General features: G+C 41.0%; 2 protein-coding genes across 6 annotated transcripts in view; one reads left to right on the top strand and one right to left on the bottom strand.

Moving 5' to 3' along the window:
• UBE2QL1 (ubiquitin conjugating enzyme E2 QL1) overlaps positions 1-12,351 on the top strand; it is a 17,394-nt gene extending 5,043 nt beyond the window's left edge. Inside the window, exon 2 of the mRNA XM_080578948.1 lies at positions 11,024-12,351. Coding sequence (XP_080435074.1) covers positions 11,024-11,155 — 132 coding nt within the window. The 3' untranslated portion in view covers positions 11,156-12,351. The remainder of the gene's footprint in view (positions 1-11,023) is intronic.
• Positions 11,884-25,110, bottom strand: part of LOC308189182 (uncharacterized protein) — a 24,415-nt gene continuing 11,188 nt past the window's right edge. For 2 of the 5 annotated variants that reach the window (XR_013946075.1, XM_080578950.1), the window contains one exon: positions 11,884-23,937. Coding sequence is in view for 4 of the 5 variants with exons in the window: in XM_080578950.1 (XP_080435076.1) it covers positions 23,719-23,937 (219 nt within the window). In the remaining variant the exon portion in view is untranslated. The remainder of the gene's footprint in view (positions 23,938-25,110) is intronic. The other 3 variants (XM_080578952.1, XM_080578953.1, XM_080578951.1) reach the window with 3 other exon arrangements.

Raw genomic sequence — 25,110 nt, 5'->3', positions numbered from 1 at the left:
TCCTGGGGGCAGCTGTTCAGCACCACCCGTGTCTACTTGCTCACATGGGCTATGGGATCTGCCTGCTCTGCGCAATGCCCCTGCAGCGGCGTGCTTTAAAGCTGCTTTTTACCAGTTTGGTATTTAAGAGGGGGGCTTAAAAAAGCATCGGTTTCCTGATAACAGTACCATTGCCATGATCACACTGACAACATCAATGGCTGGGTGAAGGCAGCGGGAGCAACGCCAGTCATATGAGAGCGGTGAAGAAGTGGGAGGTGGGTTGTGATGCACGTGGCTGAGGCCTGCATCAGGCTCTGAGGGAACAGCCCCGGGTTTGGAGGCAGATGATATGGTCCCAAATGAAACACAGACTTTGCTCGGAAGTGGAAGAGGATTTTCAGTCCTTTAATACACTAAACCAAACACTCACACTTTATATTTGGAAGAAAAAGATACTGCAGCGTGGGTGATTTTAGCAGGCAGTTGGAAAAATGAGATGAATCCACGTTGTTTCTCTCTAGAGAGGGACAATTGGACATTGGTTTAGTAGAAGCTTAAAAGAGCACACATCTAAGTATGCTGTCGAAATAGTATATCATGAATTGCTCACTTTTTTTTGAGAACGAGTAACACAGATCTATATGATGCCTTGAGGACTTCGAGCCTAGGCTAGCAACTGATCAGTAGCAGCCTTGTCCTCCTTTTTATGAGTTCCTCGCTCTCTCTGTGGAGGCTGAGGACAGAAATACCAGACAGCGGTAGCTGTCAGGTGACTGACGACTCTGCAAATTATCTCATGGAAAAAGTTCTTTGTGTTGAGGAAAATATGTCCTCATCCTTCCTGTGAATAGAAAAAGCATACAGGTTTTGTCAGGACGTACTGAAGTAGGAATGGGGAACCCCTAGTCATGAGTACTCTTGCTGGTGTGGGATTCTATATATATAATGATTTAAATTAAAGTCAAAACATACTTTGTGATTAAGATTTAATTCCTATAGCAAAATTTTGTGAAATCAAATAAAAGTTATTTATTTGTGCATAGTGCTTTCATCACTTGCATTGTAATGTTAGAAGTACCTCAGTGTAAGCCTCTCAGTTTGCTTCAAGAGAGATGTGCTTTGTACGAACATTAGGCTGATCTGCATTTCCATTTTAAAAATGCTAGTATCGCAGCTGACTTCTAGCAGATTGAAACAGGAGAAATGGGCTTATTTTATGAAAAAGAAATGCAGAACATAGCTGTTAAGCATAGACTAAATTAGTCCCTCTTCATCCTTTCAAACAAAAGTATGAGTGAGCAGATAGCAGATGGGACCTTGCGTGGTGTCCGGGAGGTCAGCAGGCTTCAGGTCTTTCAAATATGTATAGCAGAAATTAACTGCAAATCCATGAGCTTTCCTACTCCAGATACTCAGTTTGAGGACTGTAGCCATGAATAAATCAGCTAATCTCAAATGCTGCAGAAAGATATAGAGAACTCAATGGCCTCTAAATTGTTTAGGGCCATAAGGCCCCCATATTAGGGCCTTAAAAAATAAATCTGGCTTGCTTTTAGCTTTCGATTTATTGCCTAAGCAAACGATGCCAGTTATTATCAAGGGAAGAAATGTTGCTTTAGGTCCATGACTAAAAACACATTGACTCATATACAAAGATTACAGAGGAGACAAAGAACATTTTGTGGGGTTTGTTCCCCATGAAAAGGTATAAATGTTGGGCTTAAGAGGTAACAAAGAATATTGTTTAGTACAGAGAAAAATAAAATATATTGGCCTTCTAAGATTTCACTTTTATTGCAATTGAGAAATCTAGATTTTCAAGCTGAAGTCTAAGCGGGAACATACATATTTGCCATGTTGAGGTGCTGGGAATGATGAATGGGCTGGAAAAAACATTGTTCGTGTGTACTCTGATATATTGCAATTCTGACTATAGACTCTATTATTATGCAAATATATTCTACTGAGAGGAATGAAGACACAGGGATTCCGACTTGTTGAAGTAGGAGGTTGCTTTAATTCTTTTAAAAAGCAGAAGGAATATAATCTCCATTTTACCCCTTGAAAGTGTAGAAAGGCAAAATTTTAGAGCTTTCAAAATACATTCAGCTATCATCCTTAATGTTAACATAGTCAACAAATAAGTAAAATCACTGAATTGAAACAAACCACTTATCTTAAAACGTCCTTTTATGGCAAGTGGGACTAATTCTTCTTTGCAATACTTGGCTGATCTCCTAAATCAGAACTTAAAAGAATTGCCGCTTTGGATCCTAACAAAATTGAATTTGCTCAAAAGAGTAAAATTCTTCCTTAAGCTGTAGAAGGCCTCATTTATTCAGTGAAAGTGTTCAAATAGAGTGAACTGTAGCATTTGTGCATTTTGTCAAATCTTTGTGTAAGAATCATGTTTTTTCAAATGCAGAAAGCCTAGTCCCTGAGGGGTGACATGGTGTTCTCATGGAGGATTAACCAAAGCAACCTACTTTCTGTTGTGAGGAAGATTTACTCTTCATTATACAGGCTAGGCTTGAAAATATGCAGATTTCCTAGCATCTACAGAGTGCCCAGCGATTTCCATGCATGACCGGAGACTTCCAGATCAAAGATCTGTAACTCTACAACAGTTCCGGTCCTCATACAGAGGGAGTCTTATTGTCAGGCGAGATCCAAGGCATGTCCCCTGGGTGGGCATCTGTTGCCACAAAGTGGGACGTTGGTTAAGTGACTTAATAGTAGCAGCATTTCTTTTTTCCCGTCTCAGCTGCTTTGGGCTGATGAGAGACTGAATATCTCTTTCCTTGACATATTCAGTCCTTCACATTCAGTTTCCAGTTTACAAATTACCTTCTGCAATTGTCAAGAAAGGTAAAACTGACATTAGGCACCGGGGGGGAAGTGAGGATGGAAGGATTGCCAGGTGCAATTACTCTGCAGTTAAACAGGGAGAACTTCAGAGGCTGTGGTGATTATGCTGTCTGAACGGCTCAAAATACATGTTAAATTTAACGTGCGCGGGCTCCAGTCGTCTGACTTGTAAATTGAATGCCAGGTTTCTGTTGAGTACCATCGTACTATTGAGAAGTGTGAGGCCCGGGGCTACCCTGACACCTGGTTCAGCCATATGCTACAGACTCATTTCTAGAGGGTGCTGAATGCTCCTCATGGCAGTCTTTAACTCCGGCCGAAAATGGTGGTAATTTAATAGGTTCGGGGAGTTACAGGACAAGCTGCATGGGACGGTGCATGAAAGCATGAGTTAGGGAGAAAGGTGCGTGTTTTGATGAACATAAATTTGCATTGTATATTGGTGTTCACAAAACAGGTAAGCGGGCACCATACTTAAGATACCCAAGTGGTTCCTGTTCTGAAATAGGATCAAGGTGCCAATCTAGTTTGCCCCATTCCAGTTAAAAGCCAAGCTGAGGAGCAGTGCATCAGGCATGCTTGTATTCAGCTGTGTCTGACGGATGCGTGTCACATGCCTTCCTCCTGCACATGCAGAGTCAGCCCTTGGAAAATGTTTTTTTTTATCTACTATATGATTTTGTGTGTGTTGTTAAAATTGAGGATCCTCATTGATTTCACTCTCTTCTGCACGGGCTCTTCGGAAGCCCCAGGGCTTCTGCAGTGACTCCTTGGTAGAGTTACAAATCAGTAACAATCCCGAATCTGTATGCAAAGACGAGTGAAAATAAACCTGAGGAAGGAAGAGTAAGCCTGCATTATGAAATGGCCTGGAGCTCAGATGTTTCTCATAGTTAGGTTTTATGAGCTGTAGAACGACTAGATGTTTCTACTGTTTCTAGGTTTGTGTTATAAATGGTAACAAGACGACAGTTGCAGTAAGAAATGTAGAGCTTATTTCTTGAATGTGTGCCCATTAAAAAAAATGAAAACATCACAAGAAGAAATTGATGTTAATTAATTTTGTCAAATTTTCTGTACATTTCTATAAATGTCAAAGTTTCTATTATTTTGACAATATTAAGTATTTCTATAAAATATACTCAGGATTGAAGTGTTTTATAGTTATGTGGGGGAAAAAGAAAGCTAATAATTTCAATTTCTAATTAGAGCACTTAAGCAGAGGAGTGGTAATCCAAACCTAGCATCCAGGTTTTGCCGCTGACTTTGGGTGCAGCCATGGGCAAGTCATATATCTTCTCTGTAGTCTTCTTTCGCGCTTGTGAAGTACAGATAATCTTTTTTTCAAAGGTGATATGAGGATACATGCTCAAAGCACTTAGAAATGGGAGCTCAATGACTAAGATGTCCATGTGCATCAGTACGAAACATATCACAGTCAAGAGATGGACACGTTTGCATAAATAGCAGAAGAAAAAGCACACCAGCTTGTGGCACTAAGCCTGCCGAACTTGGTTGTATATCAGTTAAATGTTCCCAGAGGTAGTCAGATTTTTGCTTTTTTTTTTTTAATTTTATTTAATTTTAATTTTATTTAATTTTAATTTCATTTTTTGTTGTGGTGAAACTTTGGGAAATGTGGAGATAGACATTGCTGTCTGGGTTGTGGTTCCCTTGTCTGTAGCACCTGTTATAAAGGATGCTTTGCTTTGCTTTGCCTTGCTATGTTTCGAGTTGCTTTGCTTTGCAGCCGTGGCAGCGTTCAACTTGGGTAACTTCAGTTTCATGAGGTGGAGGACCCGTGAGCTAATGCAAAGAGGGGCTGTCACGGATCCAGCTCTGTCGCTTGGACCAGACACTCAGTCAGTAACTGTGCTGGTACCTGATAGCACAGGGACGTACTCTGAGAGCTCAGCAGAAAACTGACATAGAAAATGACCCTTCTCCATCTAGTCTAGCAGGTACCATGTGATGGTAGGGCTTCCTCTTAATGCAAGCCCACCATTAGCCTGATTTTACTCACGTTGTGATTTCGGGGCTGGAGGCATGTTCCACAAATGTGGCTGGCTGTCAAGGTTTTCTTGTTCTTTTGCTAAAGCAGTTTGTCCCATCCTTAAGATGCACAAACAAAGTTTTTTAACCCTCAGCTGTATTGAAGCCGTGCTGCTGACTGTGTTGGCTTCAGGGAAAGACAAGGAGGAGGGCACAGTGCTCCGTAGCAGGCCAACAGGGATTAGGGCTGTAGGTGTTCTCACATTGATTAAAAGCTACTTGCACCAGACAAGTGAGTGTTAATAATTACTCAGCTGGAACACAGTTTTTTTTTCCTTGTCAAAGAACAGTCACATTCCCAAAAGGAGCAGTTTATAGGATGCTTTAAAGCTGGAATTTGCTGAGTTTCCACTTCTTTGTATGGATTATTCATAAAAAGGAGATTAAAAAAGACAAGGAGATACTGCTTCAGAAATTACACATTTGAGGGAAAACGTCACGTTTTTAATTCACTTAACGCTGCTACATTAACAATATTTATCTGCGTCATTTTCAGTACTGCTTTTTTTTAGTTATAGGTAATTCTTACCTACCGTGCAGTATAAATGGTATGCAGTTTCTGAGACACAATTAACTGTGCCTCATCAGTATATGAAGAAAAAAAAAATTAAACCCCATATATACATATATATAAACCCATATAAGTGTGTATATTACACTCTTAACAGCGATGTTATGGCACATCGTAGTCATGGCACTGAGAATGTGACAGTAGCTCACTCTACCATTTTTTTTGCTTTCAAATGCTTCTTTAAAGCCAGTGGAAGTGTTTTCCTCCGAGAACTTGATTAAATATTCTAGAATAGGACTGATTGAGACCTGAGCATTGTATTCTTCTGTTACTTATCTGAAAAGATTTGACTGTGTTTGCACAATACGTGGCTTTGCACAGTTGAGGCCCAAGGCCATTAGTCACGGGCACATCAGTGGAACACGTTACCTGCCAGAGCCTCACGCTGTGCTCCAGCTCTCCGAAAAATCTGTGGTTTCGCACTGTCTGTGGACAACAACGAGACAACAGACCTGGGACCTATCGTTCCTGTCCTTGGAGGGATCACCACAGATGCGCTGTGAGGCACAGCGACTTCCTACAGCCTTTTGAGTACTTGTCTAAACCTTTGCTCATTTTCTGTCTCTTAACATTTACCTAGAACTAGGTCATTACAGCCAGCTTCCTTCTAGGCTTGGAAAGCTGTGGCATGGCACAGCCCTTCAAGTGATAAAGGGAGAAAATGAAATTTTGCCCATGCACCCTTGTGCTGACTTGAGCACACAGACCACGTTTAGCCCCATGCGCAGAAGGCAGGTATGGTTTCACCTTCGAAGACCAGTCATGAGTTATTTGCGTATCCAGGATTAATGAGGGGAATGCAGGGCTGAGGTGTTTGTGATAAGACTGGTGCTAACAATATGAAGGCCTGTCTGCTTCTATTAGGCGTGTACTGTTTGTGATGAATAAACTTCTTGTTAACCAGGCCAGAAAAAAAAAAAAAAGCCTGGATATGCCTGAAAGGTTTGCTGTGGCACCTCAGGGATGTGTAGCGCAGGGGTTAGGCCGTTTTCAGAATAACCTCAGTTATGTAAGGGCTGAGGGCTGCATACGATGAATCTCTGAAAATCGGGGGCCCAGTAACACAGGGACCTGCATCAGGGCAGGATGGAGTGAAACCTCCATCCTTGAAGGATTCAGGAGCTGGCTGCGCAGTGCCACAGCTGCACTGACCTGTTTTGGCAGTCCAGCTCCAAGTAACTGGTTGGACCTGGAGACCTCCAGAGGTCCCTTCCAGCCACCAGTTCTGTCATAGTATGATCCCGTGAAGGGCGGGTCACCAGCCTGTAGTCCTGTCCTTTCAGGTAGCGCCGAAAGTGATACGAGGTGGAAGAACACTTGGCTCTGTGCACTATGCCTGGGCTGTTGGGTTTTGGTGTAGGAGCTACCATAACTGGTTTGATGAGAGAGATAAATCCCTTCATCGCTGCCAAGGGAATCCCTTGAAGCCCTCCTGAGTCTGGAAGTAACAGAAGAAATGCAAGGACTGTTTTTCATGGCACAAAGACCACATGTGGGCAGATACATGCTTGAGTCAGATTCCAAGGCTAAAGAGCTTCAGGCTTCACTTTCGGCATCTCTGCACAGGACTTGAATCTGTCTGCAGACCACTTTGTGGCATGATATTGTCGGATAAGGAAAGATGCAGCACATTCCTGATAACGGAGCTGAGGTATTCAATGTTGAGTTTAATATTGCTGGGGATGTACGCGCGTCAGTGTCACGCCGTGTTCTCGAGGAGAGGACGTGCTGAGGAGCTGACGGTTGTGGAAAATGCGGAGGCTACCACGGCATCACTGAGAAGTAGAAAAGCTCCAAGATTTGCCCAGGGTGGTCTGTAAATCTGATTGCCGAGCCATATGTGAGGCCTACCTCAGGTCTTTTGCTGAATATGGAGGGAGGGAGCACGGCCAGGGCCCTATAAGGCAGCCTAGAGCACCTGGCAGTTACCAGCATATAGACTGGATCCTTACCAGCTGTTTAGTCACAAAATTTGTGAGTTTGGGCAAAGTGTAGACGGGTGACATTCAAAACCAGGCACCGTAGGAGCAGAAGTTATAAGAAGGCTCAGTGCAGCACGTCCTCCCGCATTTCAGCATGGCTGTGTAAACCAGTTGGATGCTGTGTCATTACTTCCACCTTTCATATGTTTCTAGCTTGTTAAAATTATATCTTGGTAAGCACATAAAGTTACAGCAGATGGCAAAATCTGAAATGTTCTCTTCAATTCTTTATTTTAATTAGGTTTTCAGTTATCCCTTTATGAAAAGCTCCCTATGAATGTCTGAAAGCATTGCAAGCATTTAAATAAGCTCCTGGTGCGACTACTCAGAGCTAAAGTCAAAATTAATATTTTTATGAAAGGATTTCTTGGGTTTTCTCTGTTGTTTCAAATCTTTTGTGGAATGTGCTCGTCTTGTTCAGATACTGGTTTGATGTCTTTTCTTGATTTGGTGCTGGGCACATCAAAACATTGACGTGCAGATGTTCTGTGTGTCTTGCCACAACAGTAGTGACATGAATGGTTTGGAAATTAGGCAAAATGCAGTTGTGTGCAATTGACCTATCGCCAGTACTGTATTTGCATACTGTATTTACCATATTTTTCATATTTACAATATACAACGGCTCGTAGTCTCCTGACCAGAGTTAAAATGACTATACGTTTTAGTAGCAGTCTGAAAACAAACTAGTCATGGCTGGTAACAGTGCCCATTAAAGTGGTTGTTTGACACTATTTTATAACTATGCACAAAATGCCATTTTTAGTTAAACTCGGGAAGAGTTTTGTGTGAATGGCAAAAAGCTATAATTCATTATCACAGTTGATACCACTGTAGCGTTGACTTGAAATCATCCGAATTGTTTTGACTGAAATTTCACCCTTCCTTCTTTTCACCTCAGATTTATTTGATGCACCAGAAATGGAGACTTTCAATCCACGAGGTTAAATTTTATCCAAATTATAAACAACTGGCAGGGTATTGGTTAATAAGAGACAGTGCTAGCAATGCCACTTATAGTTTCTGTATAAATATATAGAAATAAGTAGACTGCATCTAGTAGAATTAGGTGGTCTTTGATGGCACAGTTTACATACAACCTGCATACAGTACCTGTTACATTGCTAATAAGTATGAGAATAAATTCATGGAGCAATGCTTGTTTCATCTGCTGTAACTCCAGTAACATTTTAGGTGGTACGATATTCACTGTGTTATTCTAAGACCAAAGAATTCTCACTTTCCTTATTTCAAAGCAGCAAGCAGTTGACACTGCATATGAGTGGTAGCTGTTCTGAATGCAAGGATCTTGTATCTAGGTACAGATAAGTACTAATATTTTGATAAAACTGAGGAAGACGTAGATCATCCTGTGCTAGGTGTTATGCAGACAATTCAGAAAGGTATAAAAGCCAAAAAGTCTTGTATGTAAGACAAGAGATGGCAAATGGACCTAGTCCATAAATTAAGTAGTAGAGCAGGTTTATATTTATATTTACATTCAAAAGTATTTCATTGGTGAGATTTTGAGGATGTAATTTCCTGTGCTGATTTCATCTTCTGTTGCGCTTTGCTTTATCTTTTCCTATATTTCTCTAAGTATGCTTCCAAGAGAAGCATGGACTAGGAAGAAAATAGAAAACATGCTTTGTAATAACAAGAATACTATTGCAGGATATAGAATTTAATTATTCAATGGGGATGCGGTGTGTGTGCAGCACCCAACAGGAACAGCAATTTTCCAGGTACGAGCAGCATTAGAAGTAGCACTCATGAGATTTTGAAAATGTTACCTAGTTTTATTTAATTATTCCTTTTGTCAAACACTTCTTTTCAGGGTTAAATGAGTACCCTTCAGACCATCCTTATTTGTGAAATACTAATTGCCGGGTTAGTGTGGGGATAGTGAAGTTGTCTTACTGTTCAGTCTAGTACAAGAATATTTAAAGAGAAATTATGCTGAAAATATGCTCACAGTTTATAAGTGGGGAATAGGAAGAAAAGGGAGAAAAAGCGTCAAAAGGTAAAATATCTATTTTTGAGAAAACCAAGGGCGGCTCGAATAAATGGAGCGTGGAATTAAAGGCCACTCTTAAGATTAAGTTCTCTGAAAGAGAAGTCAAACCACACAGAAAAGGGACTTTTTAAAATAGGAATAAAAAACAGCTTTTTTATGTCCTATGTCTAGTTTTGTTACAATAATAGTGGTGCTGAACACAAAAGCATATCTGTGCAATATTGTGACAGCTTTCTACAGTGAGATGATTTGTCCACACTGCAGGGGAATCTTACTCATTTTACTGTGTAAAAATAACTTTGTTACTCTGAAGACAGAGTTTGTTGTTTTCCCTTTTTTATTTTTTTTCTCCACATAGCTAATTATTTTCTCAGGATTAATTGTTGCATGTAATTAAGAATGACAATTTTCATTTTGGATTCCAAATCGGCAGCAAAATATAGGAAGCAAAAAATGCAACCTGATGCATCCCTTTGAGCAAAAGAGTGCAAAATATCAGAAGGTGCTATCGTGGTTCTTAATAATTGTAACATCGTACTATGGTATCTGCTCATCAAATAACGTTTGTGCAGTCTGTCAAAAAGTTACAAAAATTATTGCACTCGTGATTTTATTAAACGTCTGTTCTGTGACAAGCCTAATAGGCAGAAATACTGTAAAGAGTATTAGTGCTGCAGAATGGAATAAATCTGCAGCTGTATTTCTTCCTTGTGTTTTCTGTTACGTGGTAATTGACATGGGCCAATGTGCAAACTAAGGTGGGCTATTAATAACTCACTAAATGTCTATGTTGCCAAGCAAGGATTTGAAATTATATGCTGATGTTTGTTTGGAGGTAATATTTAATGGCAAAGTAATAGAGGTGCAGTATGCGTATATTTTCATGTATTGTCGAGCCAGCTTGTCACGATGGGGTAGTAAACAAGTTAGATTTTTCTTATGTAGGTTGGAAGCAAGCATGTTTAGAGGTGCTTTTAGGATGTGCCAGGGCTATTCATTTCTGACAGTTCAGAGGAGAGGAAGAAAAATGAAGTGTGCTTGGTGGGAAGGATGTATTTTGTAGTGCCGTTCTCCTCTAGCACTAGGGGAGCCCCTTCCTCTCCTGTGGCTGGGAAGGGCCACAGGGCCCCGCATTGCAAAGGGTCCCTGCCTGCTTGGGGCTGCCCCTCTGACCTCACGGGGCTGCATGAGGGTTTGCACGCCGAGCACTGCAAGGCAGACATCCCTGCGTTGGTTTGAGCGGGTGTGAGAAGAGCAGCGAGCCCCAAGGCAGCAGCGGGGTGCTGCTGCATGCAGGGCAGCCTGCCAGCACAGGGGTTCATCGCGAAGAAGCAGCCAGCAGATGTCTGTCTTTTTTTTTTCCCCCCCTTTACTCCATTACCATTTTTAATCATCTCTAATAGTATCTTTGTCTGCCTCAGTTCGGGAACAGTGCTTTCTGGTATCTGCAAGCAGATACACGGTGGCTGGAGGTGTTGAAAACTTAAGCTGCGGTTTCCAGCTGCGTATATTCACATGCTTAATGAAGGTTTTCTTTTTTGTTTGGTGCAGGGCCGTATCTGCAGAAAAGCTGGCAAATCAAAAAAGTCGTTCAGTCGAAAGGAAGCTGAAGCAACATTTAAGAGTTTGGTGAAGACCCATGAAAAGTATGGGTGGGTCACTCCGCCCGTCTCTGATGGCTGATGTTAGCAACCTGCACTTGACAAAAATGCTGAACAAAAGTACTGTGACATCTCCTCAGTGCTGTACACCGCCCATCCTTTTCTACTTCAGCTTCAGTTACATACCATGAATGTCAAGGAGACATCTAAGTTATTTATGAACAGATGTGTTTACAGAGGGAGAGGAAAAAAAAGATGCTGTTTAGGATTATATTTCAAGACTGGAGAATGGTCGTCATTGAAGTCACTTGAGCGGATGTTGAGATTGCATCATTTGCCCCCATACAGCCCACATTGTCTTCAGCTTCTTTCCATGACAGCAGCACCAAACAGCAGTACTGGAAAGTCTATCCATTACTGCTCAGTTCATTTAAATGTAAATGAAACAGTTAATATTTAATAGGGAAGCAGTGCATTGCAGGTACATGTTTGCTGTGCTGTTTATCTTTGTCTCCTAGCAGGTCAACATAACTTGAAGATTTGTCTTTATGTGGAACTGTGGTCTGCTGTGACTAAATTTAGACCTCATTTGTGCTCTATATATGACCTTTAATTCATAAATGAAACCGGAATTAAAATGATGAAAGGTCCTAGTGTTGACAAATTATTAAGTGGAATCACCCAACTGGTTACAATGTGCTATCTATGCTGATATTGTGATGTGCTGTTCAGAAATAAACCAGTGCAGTTAGCTGAAGGTTAGGTGGTTTTTTTAAACACATCCATGCCAGGGCTTGAAGTGGTTGGTGGTAGCAGAAGCATTATTACCCTGCCAGTACCTTCTGCAGTCGCATGTGGCCCCTCAGTTCTTCAAAACGGCAAAACAAACAAGTGGAAATGGACAAAGCAACCTTAAAAAAATTATCTGCTTAATTTTAAAATGATATGCCAGTAACAGAGTAAAAAATTTTCAAAGCAAATGAAACATGGTTTGTAAGATGATTTGCATGACTGGATTTTTCTTTTTTCTTTTTACTCAATAGACATTGTATGTACTTAGAGCCCAGTATCTGAGAAAACCCACTGATGTATATAAATGTCCTATTATTTAATCATTAAGATTTAAGTTTTCTGGTAAACAAATGGAAAAACTTTCTAAGGGACTCCATAAAAGCTGAAGGTAATGTTTAGAATGGTATAAGGAAAGCATTAAAAAAATGTGGATTCCAAATGGAAAATCGTATTGGACACATGCTGAATAAAATCACCAGTATCGTTTTTGTTGCCTCAAGGATTCCATCATTTTGGCCAACTTTTGTATTCAAAGTAATAGATTTCCTACTGTGAAATCCTATACATATGTCTGTTGTGGCAGTATATTAATTGCAAGCAGGACAGTACCATTTGTAAGAATCTAATTTGGTGGGGGAAAAAGTGTGTGCTTGAAAACACTTTCCATTATATCTCTAAGTCAAGACTACGTCAAAGTGGTTGACCAGTTTCTAGATGTGTGGAGACCGTGCAGACAGGTCAGGGGCTTAGAGTTTGATTTACAACAACACACAACAGAGAAGACCAAAGAGTAACGAAGAAGAAAGGAACGAGAGCACAAATGAAGAAGTAGCAGAGCAGATTTTCACGCAGCAGTGGTGCAAACACTGCTCAGTTTATCTGCTTTGCCCATGTAGCTGATTGTCAGCTAGATGAAGAGAAAAACATTCGGCTTGCAGCGAAATGGCTATTCAGGTCAGAGCCACTCAGTCTTGTGAACATAGCTGGTTTTTCACGCTTTTCCCTCATCTCCTTCATCTGCCTCGTCTTTCGCCTGAGACCATTTCTGATACCCTCCTGGTGTGCCTTATCTCAGTTATAACTGGAAATGCTTTTTACCATAAATGCGCACAGATCTTGCAGTGATTTATCCCACCCTGTTGTATACTCTGAGACAATGCTGCAATTCACTGTGTATATACTTTCCCTCTCAGGCTGTCACTTCTGTGCATCCAGCAGCAGAATGTATCCTTTGAGAGAGGGACAGCATTTCAAATCACATAGTTACTCCTTTTTATGAACACTTTTTGCTATCTTTTAGGAAAGAGAAAACTGGTATGTTTAGTTTGGCATCGAATAATTTGCAATCCCTAGTGGGAGTTCCTGAAAACATGTAGAGGAACATATAGCGCTGGAAAGCATAGGGTTTGTTATTTCCCTTCTGAAAAGCTCTTCCCTTGTCAGCATGGTAAAATGCTCTTAAAAGCAATGTGAAGGTGTGGTAAATCCTGGGGTGGGGGGAGAGGGAATATTTCTTTCTCTGCTGTTTTTCAACCTGTCTCTTTTTTTTTCTGTCAGTGGGTTATTTTAAATCTTCCTGAGAACCATATCTTTAATATTTAATTAAAGGGTTAGCTAAAAGGAAGGTAGTGGGTGGATTGCTACCACTTTCCTCAAACCTACTTATTATGTATCTTCTTAAGTGTGCTTTAAATAGTTATAGCAAACATCATTGCTAAAAATCACAGTTGCTTTCTGGCTGTAGGAGGTTCTCTGTATCACTCAGAGTCTTGGAGCTGTAGGAGAGGCAAATCAAAAAAATCTGGAGCGCTTTGAAGCTGTAGCAGAAGGGGAGCAGAGCACATGTGATAAGCTACAGCAACAAATAGTCCAAGGAAAAAAAGAAGCAAAAGTACACTGCATGAACTAGGTCGGGATGAAGTTCCTGCCACACCAAAAATAAAAACGCTCTTATTGAAGAGACGGCTTATAGCAGGAGCAGCCTGTGCTAGGGGGAAGTGCAGTAAAAAAGGGGACAGTGGGAAGCATTAGAAGCGTTATGCTTCTGACCAGGGAGGAGGGGAGATTGGTGAGAACGTAGTTAATTAAGAGATCTAGAAAGAGGTTTGATCTATTTTAAGAGAAATTAGTACATTGTTATTGTCTAGCTGTATCAGTAGCTTATGCCTCAGTGCTATTGCTGAAGATTAGGTTCTACTTCTGCACCAGACGAGCCTAAAAAAGTCAGTGAGAACATCAGGAAAGGAAAGGTGTGTGAGAGAAAGGAAGGGAGCAAGACCTAAGAGGCCAAAATAGTTTGGCCAGTCTTAGTCTTTCTCAAAGGTCCACAATATCAAAGCGGGAGTGTGAGGGGGAGAAGAGGAAGGGGAGAATTTCTTCTGCTCGCAGTAAATGTCAATATTCCATCTTTATTCAGTCCAAAAACTTCTCAGGGCTTCTTGTAAACTCAGCAGTCAGCACGGGTCCTCCAGTTCTCATTAGAGCCATGTACTCAGGAATATTATTTTCCATCTGCTGCCCCCAGAACAGATGATTAATTTGAAAGTAGGATCTGTGGAGGTGTGAAGTTGTATTAGGAAGTTGCTTCCTGGCTTTTAGAATATGCCCTTTTGGAGAAGCTTCTATAAGTCTGGAAAAACTACTCAACACTGACATTGAATAAAGAAAGCTTATGGTAAAGGAAGGAAGCTGTCTCTGAATATCTAAACACTGAAGGTTCTCCACAGAGAACAGAGCTGGTGATTTATGAGGGAACACATTGCTGTGACGTTAGAAATTGGCCCTAAAAACGAAAAAAAATCAGCACTCAAAGACCTCTTGAACTTGCCTTATTTTCTCTCCCAGAGGCAAAGCATCTCCTTCATTCCAACATGCACTTCAGTCCCAAGTCCAAAGAAAGCTAATAAGCATGGCCTGTTTATTTAGAGCTGTAACACCATGTCATATAAAAAAGGGTTCAATTCATTCTCCTTCTCCAAAGCAGTAAATAAGATCCTAAAACAGAGCTTCTTGTATAAAAGGCAGGGTTGGGACAAAGCCTTTCTAGCATAACAAATCCACGTGGTATGACTATGTAATATATATGGTTTTAGAAAACTCGTTGAGAAAGACATTTGAAGTCACAATTGCCAAGCAGTGATCGCTCTCACGGCCAGTACCCTGATGCATGTGGACTTCTCATTCCACGGGAACTTGTAATACAGAAGAAACCAATCTTGATGTGCTGGCCATGCAGAGAAAATACTGTGGAACTGGCATTTGGGATTTAAATCTGTTTTTTTCTTTGCCACATTTTACTCGTCTTTCAAGATCATTGACCAGTGCCATAGCGTCTTGGTTTGACACTTGCATTAAAGCCAGCATGGTTATTTACATGGTTCCAATGAGACAGCTGGCTATGAGCACACTTTCCTTGTCCAGCAGGGTTGTGGAGGGTAGCTGCCTTCCAGCTGAATGCCAGGGTATGGAGCTGTGCTGGAATACTGAGGATTTACTGTTCAGTGATACATGGGCAGGTGTGATGCACGCGTAGGGGTCTGAAAGCTTACCTGTCTTCCATTGGGAAACACTTGCATAGTCATGGTGAAAGGTTTGTCTCTTTCATGTGGTGGGTGAATGCTGGTGAAGGAGATTCTCCTCAAAGCGTACAACGAATTATAACAACAGAATTAAGTAGGCTGACCTGCCAGGACAGTGTAATTTTCCAGTTATCTATCCCCCCATCCCTGACAAGCAGAAACCTATATTAAATGGCTTCTACTGCCCACACCACATTTCAGAAGATGACAGCCAGTAGAGGCCCTGAAGAAAAGCTCCTGGATACGTACCTTCTCCAGCCTTTTCAGCTGGGGGAACAAGCCTCTGAGCCTGTCTAGGCAATGTGCATCCTGCCTCGTATCCATATACTGATCTTGCAAACACTTTACAATCATGCATATATTAGTTGGACTGAGTCAAAGTGCTCAGTGCGTCTCTGACCTGGGTTCAGATTTGCAGAGCAGATGGGTTACTAAATATGCACTGAAGGGTTTTGTGCAAGTTAGTGACACATTTAAAGTTTTTGCTTTGCTCGCTCCGAAGAATAAAGCGGCTGTCGAACTAGGTCTGAGGACAAATAGGTTGAAAGTGAGTCAGCTGCTATTATCAGCACAACTGCACTGGAGAGGTGGTTTCATTTGGAACATGAAAGGCTAGAGGTGAGGTACTGCCACAAGAGCAGCCAGGAGGACATTGCAAGAAGGTATAAAGACTTTTTCCCTCACCGTGTTATTGACTCTTTAATCGTAGCCACTTAAACTTATGTTACTCTACTTTGTAAATTTTACCCACCTCTTTAAATCACTTCCAAATTTCACTAATATGCTAAGGGAACCTTAAAACAAGTCATGTAAATTGACATTTAAAACCTGCCTTTCATTCTAGAAGCATGCAAATGCCATGCTGACACCTGTCAAATTTCACCGACAGCTTCCTCACACTAGCAAGTCTTGGACAAATCAGTGATGACGGTAGTTAACACAAAAATAGAAACTGTAATTTGGATGTTTGAATTGGTCTTTTCCCTGATTGCTTTGTCTTTCAGTTTGATTGACTTCAGAACAGAATGTCAAGATAACAGCAGTGAAACTGCCATAGTGTTATTTGTTTATTTATAACAGTTCTTTTTGTTCATACTGCTAAATAAGGTGGTGATAAATATTCATTGCAGTTGTGTTTCACCAAATGGGAATTCAGAGATAACTCCTCGCACTCTGAAAACTTTGCATTTTATACATAGTGTTTGCCACCACACTTAGCATGCATTATCTTATGTTGTCAAATATTCTTGTTTTCTTACTTGCTGACCTCATGTGTTTTAAATTACTTTGGTTTACTAACAGAAATATTTGAAGTGTGTCTCAGGTTCTCTCCACAAGATCAATGAAATGTAACTGAACCAAATCTAATTGTCTGTGTGATTTAGAGGAGTTTTTCGCTTGCCATTTGCATTAAAAAGATTCGTAGACTTTTGCCAGAGGTTCCCCTTCTGAAGTTTCTCAACACAACCAAGACTTTGAATTCAGCACAAAAATCCATACTTTCAGGAATTAGCATGCATCTTGGGAATGAAAGCAGACCAGCCTCAAAAAAAAAAAACTTAGACCAGTTCTTCATTTATATCAGCATGGTTTGGTTCTGAGACTGTGTGATAACAGTACAAACTCAGGTAATGCCTCATATTGGGCACAATTTTTGTTATTAAATATAATTATTACATAAATGTAATTTTATAATATACTAACAGAATTTGTAATAATCCCACCTGATTGGGAGGAATGATCAATATTGTAGAAGGCAAGGGTCAGTTCAGAGGGACCTGAACAAGCTGAAGGAGTAGGCCAACAGGAACTTTGTGAAATTTGACAGCAGGAGCTAAGTCTTGTACTTTGAACAGAGCCACCCAGTTGATCAGTGCAGGTTGAGGACTCTCTGGCTAGCTCACAGTTCTGCAGGAAAAGACTTGGACAGCAGATTTACAAGGGATCAATGGTGTGCCGTTGTGTTAATGAAGCCCACACACTGGGCTGCATTGGCAAGAGCATAACCAAATGGTGAAGGGAAGGGATTCTTTTCCTCTGATCATCACTTGTGAGGTGAAATCTGGAGTATTGTGTCCAGTTTTGCCCCCTACTCCTACAACAAGACAATATTTGACAAATTGGAAGGAATCCGGTGGAGGGGCACCAAGATGGTTAGAGGTCTGAAGCATATGTTGTGTGGGAAGAGGCTGGGAGAGCAAGTTCTGCTCAGCCTGGAAAGAGAAGGCCGAGGGGAGTCTGACCGCAGCCCTCCACTGCCTAGGAGGAGATTGCAGAGAAGATGGAGCCATCTTCTCTGAGATGGAAGAACAGAAGAGCAAGCAGCAGCAGACGCAAGTTGCATCAAGCAAGGTTATAGCTGGATGGAGGGAAGAGCCTCTTCACCACACGAGCAGTTAAGCACCAGAGTAAGTTGCCCAGAAGTAATGGGATCTCCACCCTGGGAGATTTCTGGGAGTCAGCTCGACAATGCCCTGAGTAACCTGACGCAGCTTTAAATTTAGCCCTGCTTAAAGCAGGAGCTTGGACTAGGGATCTCCAAAGGTTCCTTCCAAACAAAATGTTTCTGTGATTCTGTAATACTACTAATATTATTGTTTGCTATTCAGAGGTACTGAATAGCAAATAAATGGCAATAGCAATATTAAATAAATTTTATAAAGTAGATAATATTAAATAAATAGCAATATTAAATAGCAAATAAACAAATTTCATGGCCAAAAATATGCCTGTCCTAATATGTGAAGCTCCACCTGGATCCATAAAGCTGCTAACTCTGCAACTTCAGTCACTTCCAGGAGGCTGCCTTCATTATTTACAACTCACTGAATTAAATGATTATAATAATGAGAAGTAGCATTTTCCGTCCTGTTATGTTTGAGAAATAATTTGTGTCAACCATAATCAAAACCACAGCTGAGTATAAATGAAAGGAACCTGAAAACTTGCATACAAGCAAATTCAGAAATTAATTACACTGGCACGAATGAAAGGAAAACACCTGGTGATTCGTGAATTACCACATTAACACATGCTTTCTCCTCAAGCTGCAGAAGTACTTCATGCTATGTGGCCCTTTTGATGGTTAGAAGTTTGGAAGGATGGTAAACGGGCAGAAGGTGGCGCATGCAGTATCATAAAACCAGAAGATGGGCAGCTACTCCCCGTGGGGCTGCTCCCCATGCCCTCTCAGTTATCCAGAAGAAAATGAAAGCAGCAGAACTCTTCTACCTTCTTCACAGGGGGACAAGCCTCCAGCAAGGGCCAGCTGTTCATGGCTCAGTACCAACCAATTTTTAGTGTAAACCACCTCCTCCCAAGTAACCCATGCTCTAACATAATTGTGTGGGTGCAGTTGTATAAGCTCATGCAAACACCTGTTGAAGGTGTCCCTGGATTAAGCCTAATTAGCAGAGCCACACTGAAATTTTTCCATACATAAAACAGCTACCAGTCCACTGTTATAAATATTTTCCATATAAATATGTATTTTGAGAGAACTCTCAGTTCTTTTTTTCCCTGAAGCACTTTAAGCCTAACAGGTTTTTCATGCTGTCTCTTTGCCTACAATGCAAGATTGAAAAATATCTCCCTCAGCAGAGAGGATACAAACGAAAGCATGTAAAGCAAACCTGGAGCTTACAGATGGCATATCCTGTGGGAAAATTCTCTAAATTCTGAAAAGCAATTTACGGTAGTGGAGGTTGCCTCACATTGCAAGGATTTCATGATTGCTAAGGTGAGCCATTCTTGAATTACTAGGGCCAAAACCCCTGTTATCAATCTTGTCCTGGCTTTACCTGCACCCTGTTAAATTTTTGCAGATTGATGTCTGAAGCAAAATATAAAAAATAAAAAAAGGTTTTGCTGGCATTTCTGACAGGGACCTCAACCTGGCATGTGTTATAATACAGCATATCTACTTGTTCTTTACGTCCTCATTCTGCTGCACGACAGATCCCAATCTGCTCGATACACATGGCTCCCCTGTCCAAAGAAGGCCAGTGTGGGAACCTGCATTTGTTTTTCCTTTCCTGCTCCCTGGTGTGCTTTGCATCACCGTTCCTAGACAGGAAAGCCTTCTGTGAAGGCACTTATTTTAACACCAATTCTGAGATAAAGTTTTGTTGTCAAGTACCCCTCCCTCACAAGCACAGTCAGAGCACTTGGAAGAAAACAAAGGGATTGAACAAAGAACTAATGTATTCAAAGTGACTGGCCCTAGAGCACAGCTGTTGACATTGCAACAGTGAGTAGTGTTGTGATTCATCTCGTTGATTCTCTACAGGGTGCAAAACGGAATAACACTGAAAGTGCAGTTGGTTTTGACGCTAAGCATCGCACGAGCATTTCTGCTGCTGTCAGTGAGCACAACTGGTGCCCAGCCTCTATAGGGTCTCTTGAAATGAGGTGTGTTGAGTTGCTGGCCACCTCTGGCACCAAAAAGACAAAATCTGACTCTTGGTCTGACCTTTTGGCCAGCTTCTCTACAGGTACTCAGTTTTTATTCCCAATGTCTTATATATCACAGAACCACAGAATGGTTTGTGTTAGAAAGGACCTTAAAAACCACCCAGTTCCAATGCCCTGCCATGGGCAGGGGCACCTCCCACTAGGCCAGGTTATCCAGGGCCTTGTCCAACCTGGTCTTATATGTCTTATATATAAACCAGGGGAAAGCTGGACCCAAAACTGGACCCAAGACCAAAGCTGAAGCAGACTATTCTGTTATTCTTTCCACTGTAACACCCATAAGGCTTCCAAACCTGAAGCATTACTACATACACAACTTCTGTAGCACTTGAGATACGGATGACAGCTTTGTCTCAAAGCCATTTCTGCTCTTCCTTCTGTACTGGCAATACTAAATTCAAAGATTCCTGCCCATTGGAAGTGACCTGAAGAGAGAATGTATTTCTTGACATGAATTTCACTGGCAGGTGATGTGATCAGGTTGCTGCCTAGTCAGTAATTCATACACCAGCTTTCAGAAAGAGACAGCTGGACACTGCCCATACTCATAGAACCACAGAATGGTTTGGGTTGGCAGGGACCTTAAAGATCACCCTGTTCCAACCCCCTGCCATGGGCAGGGACACCTCCCACCAGACCAGGTTGCCCAAAGCCCCATCCAGCCTGGCCTTGAACACCTCCAGGGATGGGGCATCCACAGCTTCTCTGGGCAACCTCTGCCAGTGCCTCACCACCCTCTGAGTAAAGAATTTCCTCCTAACATCTAATGTAAATCTCACCTCTTAGTTTAAAACCATCCCCCTTGTCCTATCACCATCTGCCCATGTGAAAAACTGCATAATACCCATGGTAAATCCTAATGTAACTAGCAGAATGTGGGTATGTATGCTGAGGGTCCACCATGGTGAAGGTGGTAAAGGAGCTGAAAACCGTGTCCAGAGCAGTACATATGGTAATCATAAATTATTGTAGGTAACCATGTTCCTGGAAGAACTTATGATTTTTTTGGGAAGCAAAATGAAACGGAACAAAACAAAAGTTTTTGCAGCCTCCTGAAGGAGAAGCTTCAGTTTATGCTGTTGATTTCTTTTGAACGCTACTTACAGAGAAGAACATAAAATTCCTGCAGTAAAGCAAGCCAGACAGGGAAGGATGAGAAGTCAGAGGGGACCTAGAAATTTAGAAGACTACCAGGAAATTCTTATTCATACTCTTTCTCTTAAATCACTTCACATTTCTGAAGCAGCCATTCAGCTGATATACTTTTCCACCTTCCCAGATTTTGGGGTATGCTTGGATAATACCCAAGGGACCGTGTCACGGACACCATCGTGGGCCAGTGTGGACTCCTTTTAAATGCAAAATGGCAAGTTTGGGTAGGACAGAAAGTGCTCACAAATATGTGTAAATTCCCTCAGCTAGCAGTCATCTGTAAGCTTGTATGACTCATTTCTGCTTCGCATAGCTGTACCTGATTTCATATGTTTTGAGGTAAGTTTGTGCAACGTATCAGCTGGAAAGAAAGTGGGAAGCTGCTAATATAGCAAGTAATTGAAGTGTGTGCTTATCTAATGAGCACAAATAAACATTGCTGTTGCCTTTGCATGGTTTAAAGTGACAGCTATCTCTTCGTGAGAGCTGACGCGTGAAACAAAGAGTAGACAGCCCTGACTTACAACATGGTTGTGCCCCCTCTGTCATTGAAATTAATTTCAGGAAATAAATTACCTCTTCAGGACAATTTTTCAAGTCATCTGAGATTTTGTCAAGTGGCATGTAACAATAGCTCTCATGTAATAGAGTAACTGAAACAGCATTTTATTTACCAACACTTGCACCCCTTCATCCTCTAATAGTGATGCTGTAGAACAAATGATGAAGCGAAGCTTTAGGTACACTCATTAACTTGTGAAATTAAACAGCTAGCATATTCAGTCAGCTTCACCTGAACAGCACAAAGCACCAAAATAGTTTTTTGTGTTTAATGATTGGCCAGATTTTTCTCTACGCAAGAAAAAACTAGTGGCAAGGTAGGATCTCCCCGTTTCCAACTGAAGAATGTCTCCTTAAGAGTGTCCTTAACTTCTTAGAGGCTAGGTTTATGCTAAAGGAAAACAGTTTTTTTTAAGCAACCTGCTGCCACATTGCTTCCAGCTCCCTGGTTCCCTGACAGACTCAGCCAAACCGAGAAAACCATTGCTCAGTGGATGACAACACTGGCAAAGCTGAGTCAACATCAGTAACATAAGAGGTTGACTCAAGCAGCTAGTCAAAAGGTAATCCCTTGTAGGCATTATTTCAATTAAATTAAATTCTTTCAATCTGGAGGAGAAATGTTGAGGTCTTTCAGTATCTCTTTCTTACAAGTGAGGAATGCACTCTCCTGTGAGAAAATACAAGGTCTTACCTTCTTGACCTCAGCAATAGGAAACTGTTTTTTTATTTCACTGCTCTCTGACCAGAGGACCTCTTTGCCTAAGGGCTACATGTTGAAAAGATCGATTTATTCTTCCCAAATCAATCCTCTGCTGCTGCCTAATGGATAAACCTACCAGATTCCTTGTGGTGAGGTGGTGCAGCAAGTGGAAATGGAGGGAGGAAGGGAGGACAGGACAAGGGGAGAAAAAAGGAAAGCAAAGTTAACACCGGGCAACCAGCAAAGGTGTTATGTTCTAGACTGATCTAGCCAAAGGGAGTAAAATCAGGAGACTAGGTGGCAAGAAAATGCACTCAGCTGAGACAGACAAGCACTTTCACGTCCCTCCTTCTGTACGCTCATTGTTTTCCACTTTCTATCAGTAAGGCAAAAATCCAACACAGTGACTCATCTCAGCTTGTAGGAAAAACCCCACCCTCCCTTCATACCTCTGTCTTGTCCTTCCTAAGCAACATAACGCTCTGAATAGGAACAGAGAAATTACTCCAGAGAAAGCTTCACCTTGTCTTCCATTTTTGAGGTCAAAAGTAATTAAAAAATAAACAAATCCATTTTATCAGTACTGAGCAAAAGCGTGGTTTTTACTTAAATAAAAATAACCTTTTACTTAGTGTTGAGGGATCCAGATACTTCAGAAAGTGGAAAGCAGCAAGAGTTAACTACGGGCTGCCACAGGACCCGCGTATCGTCAGTAGGATACAGCGGCTTCCCCGGATTGCTCCGAGCACAGCTGGTGCTCCGTGAAGGCTGGCAGAAAGCTCTCGCAGTGCCTCGGAGCTGTGCACACCCTCAGAAGGCAGGGACAACTGGAAAGGGTGAGATAACACATTTTGCAGTGAGCTCTGATTTTGTTGTGCTTACTGCACCTGATCCCAATGGAAATTTTGTCCCGCTTAAAGCTGATCCCAAAGGAATCTTAGCGTTCATGCTGTGCTGCATGTGAGGCATCTTTAGCTAGTCAGTAACTTTATTGCTAGGATTTTCAGACTTCGAACATGCTGTACAAACAGACTGGAAGATACAATGCTTTTCTGAAAAAATGCCTGACAACATTCAGATACCGTATCTCATAATCTTTTAATATTACCTGCAAATTCCATTCTGCGTTCATGATGTGCAATAAAAACAACTGCTTTATTTTATGCTAGGCAAGATGTGAAACAGGCATCTGTTTTGTATTTTTGATATAACAGAAATGTTGAGATCAGTACAAATGAATTGTGTGGCTGGATGAGACAGTCATTTAAGTCTGTATCATAGTGGCTTAGAGGAGAGCATAAGACTCATCCTGGGGGTCAGAAAGATTCAGGCTGGAGCAGGTTTATATCCTTCAACCCCTTACTCCAAGAAAGGCCAGCTTTGAAACTAAATCAGGTTGCTCAGGGCATTGTCCAGGTGAGTCCGGAATATCTCAGAAGGTGGACATCCCCCACCTCTCTGGATAGCCTCTTCCAGTGCTTGGTCACCCGGCAGGAGATCAGCCTTTTCCCCCCGTCCGGTCAGCGCAGACCATGGCTGCTGGCTCTCCTCTTCCATCACTGAGCACCTCCGAGAGGAGCCTGCACTTGGGAGAAGTGAGTAAAACTTGTTGTAAAAGAGAGAAAATAATTGTTATGGTTTGCCAAGTTGTGTCTCAATGTGTTGGTATTTTAATTTGACTTGAGTTATCCACAAGCAGAGGTCTACCGTGATCTGTGTATGGCAGTATAGCAGCGACCGTATTTCATTACCAAGACGGTATTATCCACTTAACATTCTGAGGTGTTTGAAGAGTTTTCTATTTTCCCTCCAGTGCTCTTTCCTTTGTATTGAATATGAAGGGCCATTCGAGACAGTATCATCCATTTCCTTACCTTTCATTACATCCTTCTTCATTAGACTTCCTTGTAATATTTTCAAGTTTTAACTAAAACAAATACCTCTGCAGATTTTGCTAATTCACTGTTCACAAACTTTTTTTTTTTTCGAATTTCCAAGTACTTAATGTTATACAAGTCAACTGTTGAAGCTTAATGTTTTTAAATATTTTGACATTTCTCATATTTTACTATCCTGAAAATTGATTTCTCAGTCCTCGTCTATTTCCTGTCTCATGGCCAGATTTGTAGCTCTAACAAGATTCTGCATTTTTATAGCTGCTAAGAAAGGATTTCCTCAAAGGTTTTTGAGTGATTAACTACATTGTATTCTCCTTTGTCCTTTTTTCTTTTTTTTTATGTCAAATGACCAACTAAAACTCTGTCAGTTACATGTACAAGGCTTACTAGCTCCTAAATCTCTGGATCACTCAGATTTTTTTTTTTTTTTAATCTGAAAACAAAACCAAAACAGAACAAAACAGATGCTCAGCATTTTGGTTACCTTTAACCCCTGGCACATAACTAGATTTCAGTAAGAAATTAAAATATCTATTTTTGTAGGTAATATATATTACTTTATAAGTTGTGTAATACATGCAGAATGCAACATATGTAAATGTGTATAGATAAGTAGTTTACGTTATACAATATATGTAATATAAATATAGTAAATGAGTGTAGTATTTTATATAACCTATGAATACTTGTCTTAACATGTCTATGTAATATGTTATGAGTTATGTCACAATATGAATATGAAATACAATTTATAAAAAATACTAATTAATACTAAAAAACACTAACTAGTACTAATATATCAAAGTAAAATTCTAAAGTATTAAAGTATAAATGAATCAGTCAGTTAACATATATTTAATCAATAGCATGAAATGCTTAT

The sequence above is a fragment of the Anser brachyrhynchus genome (genome assembly GCF_964034855.1).
Source record: "Anser brachyrhynchus genome assembly, chromosome: 2".
NCBI classification, from domain to species: Eukaryota; Metazoa; Chordata; class Aves; order Anseriformes; family Anatidae; genus Anser; species Anser brachyrhynchus.
The sequence above is the reverse complement of the archived record's forward strand: the minus strand, read 5'-3'. Positions and strand labels throughout refer to the sequence as shown.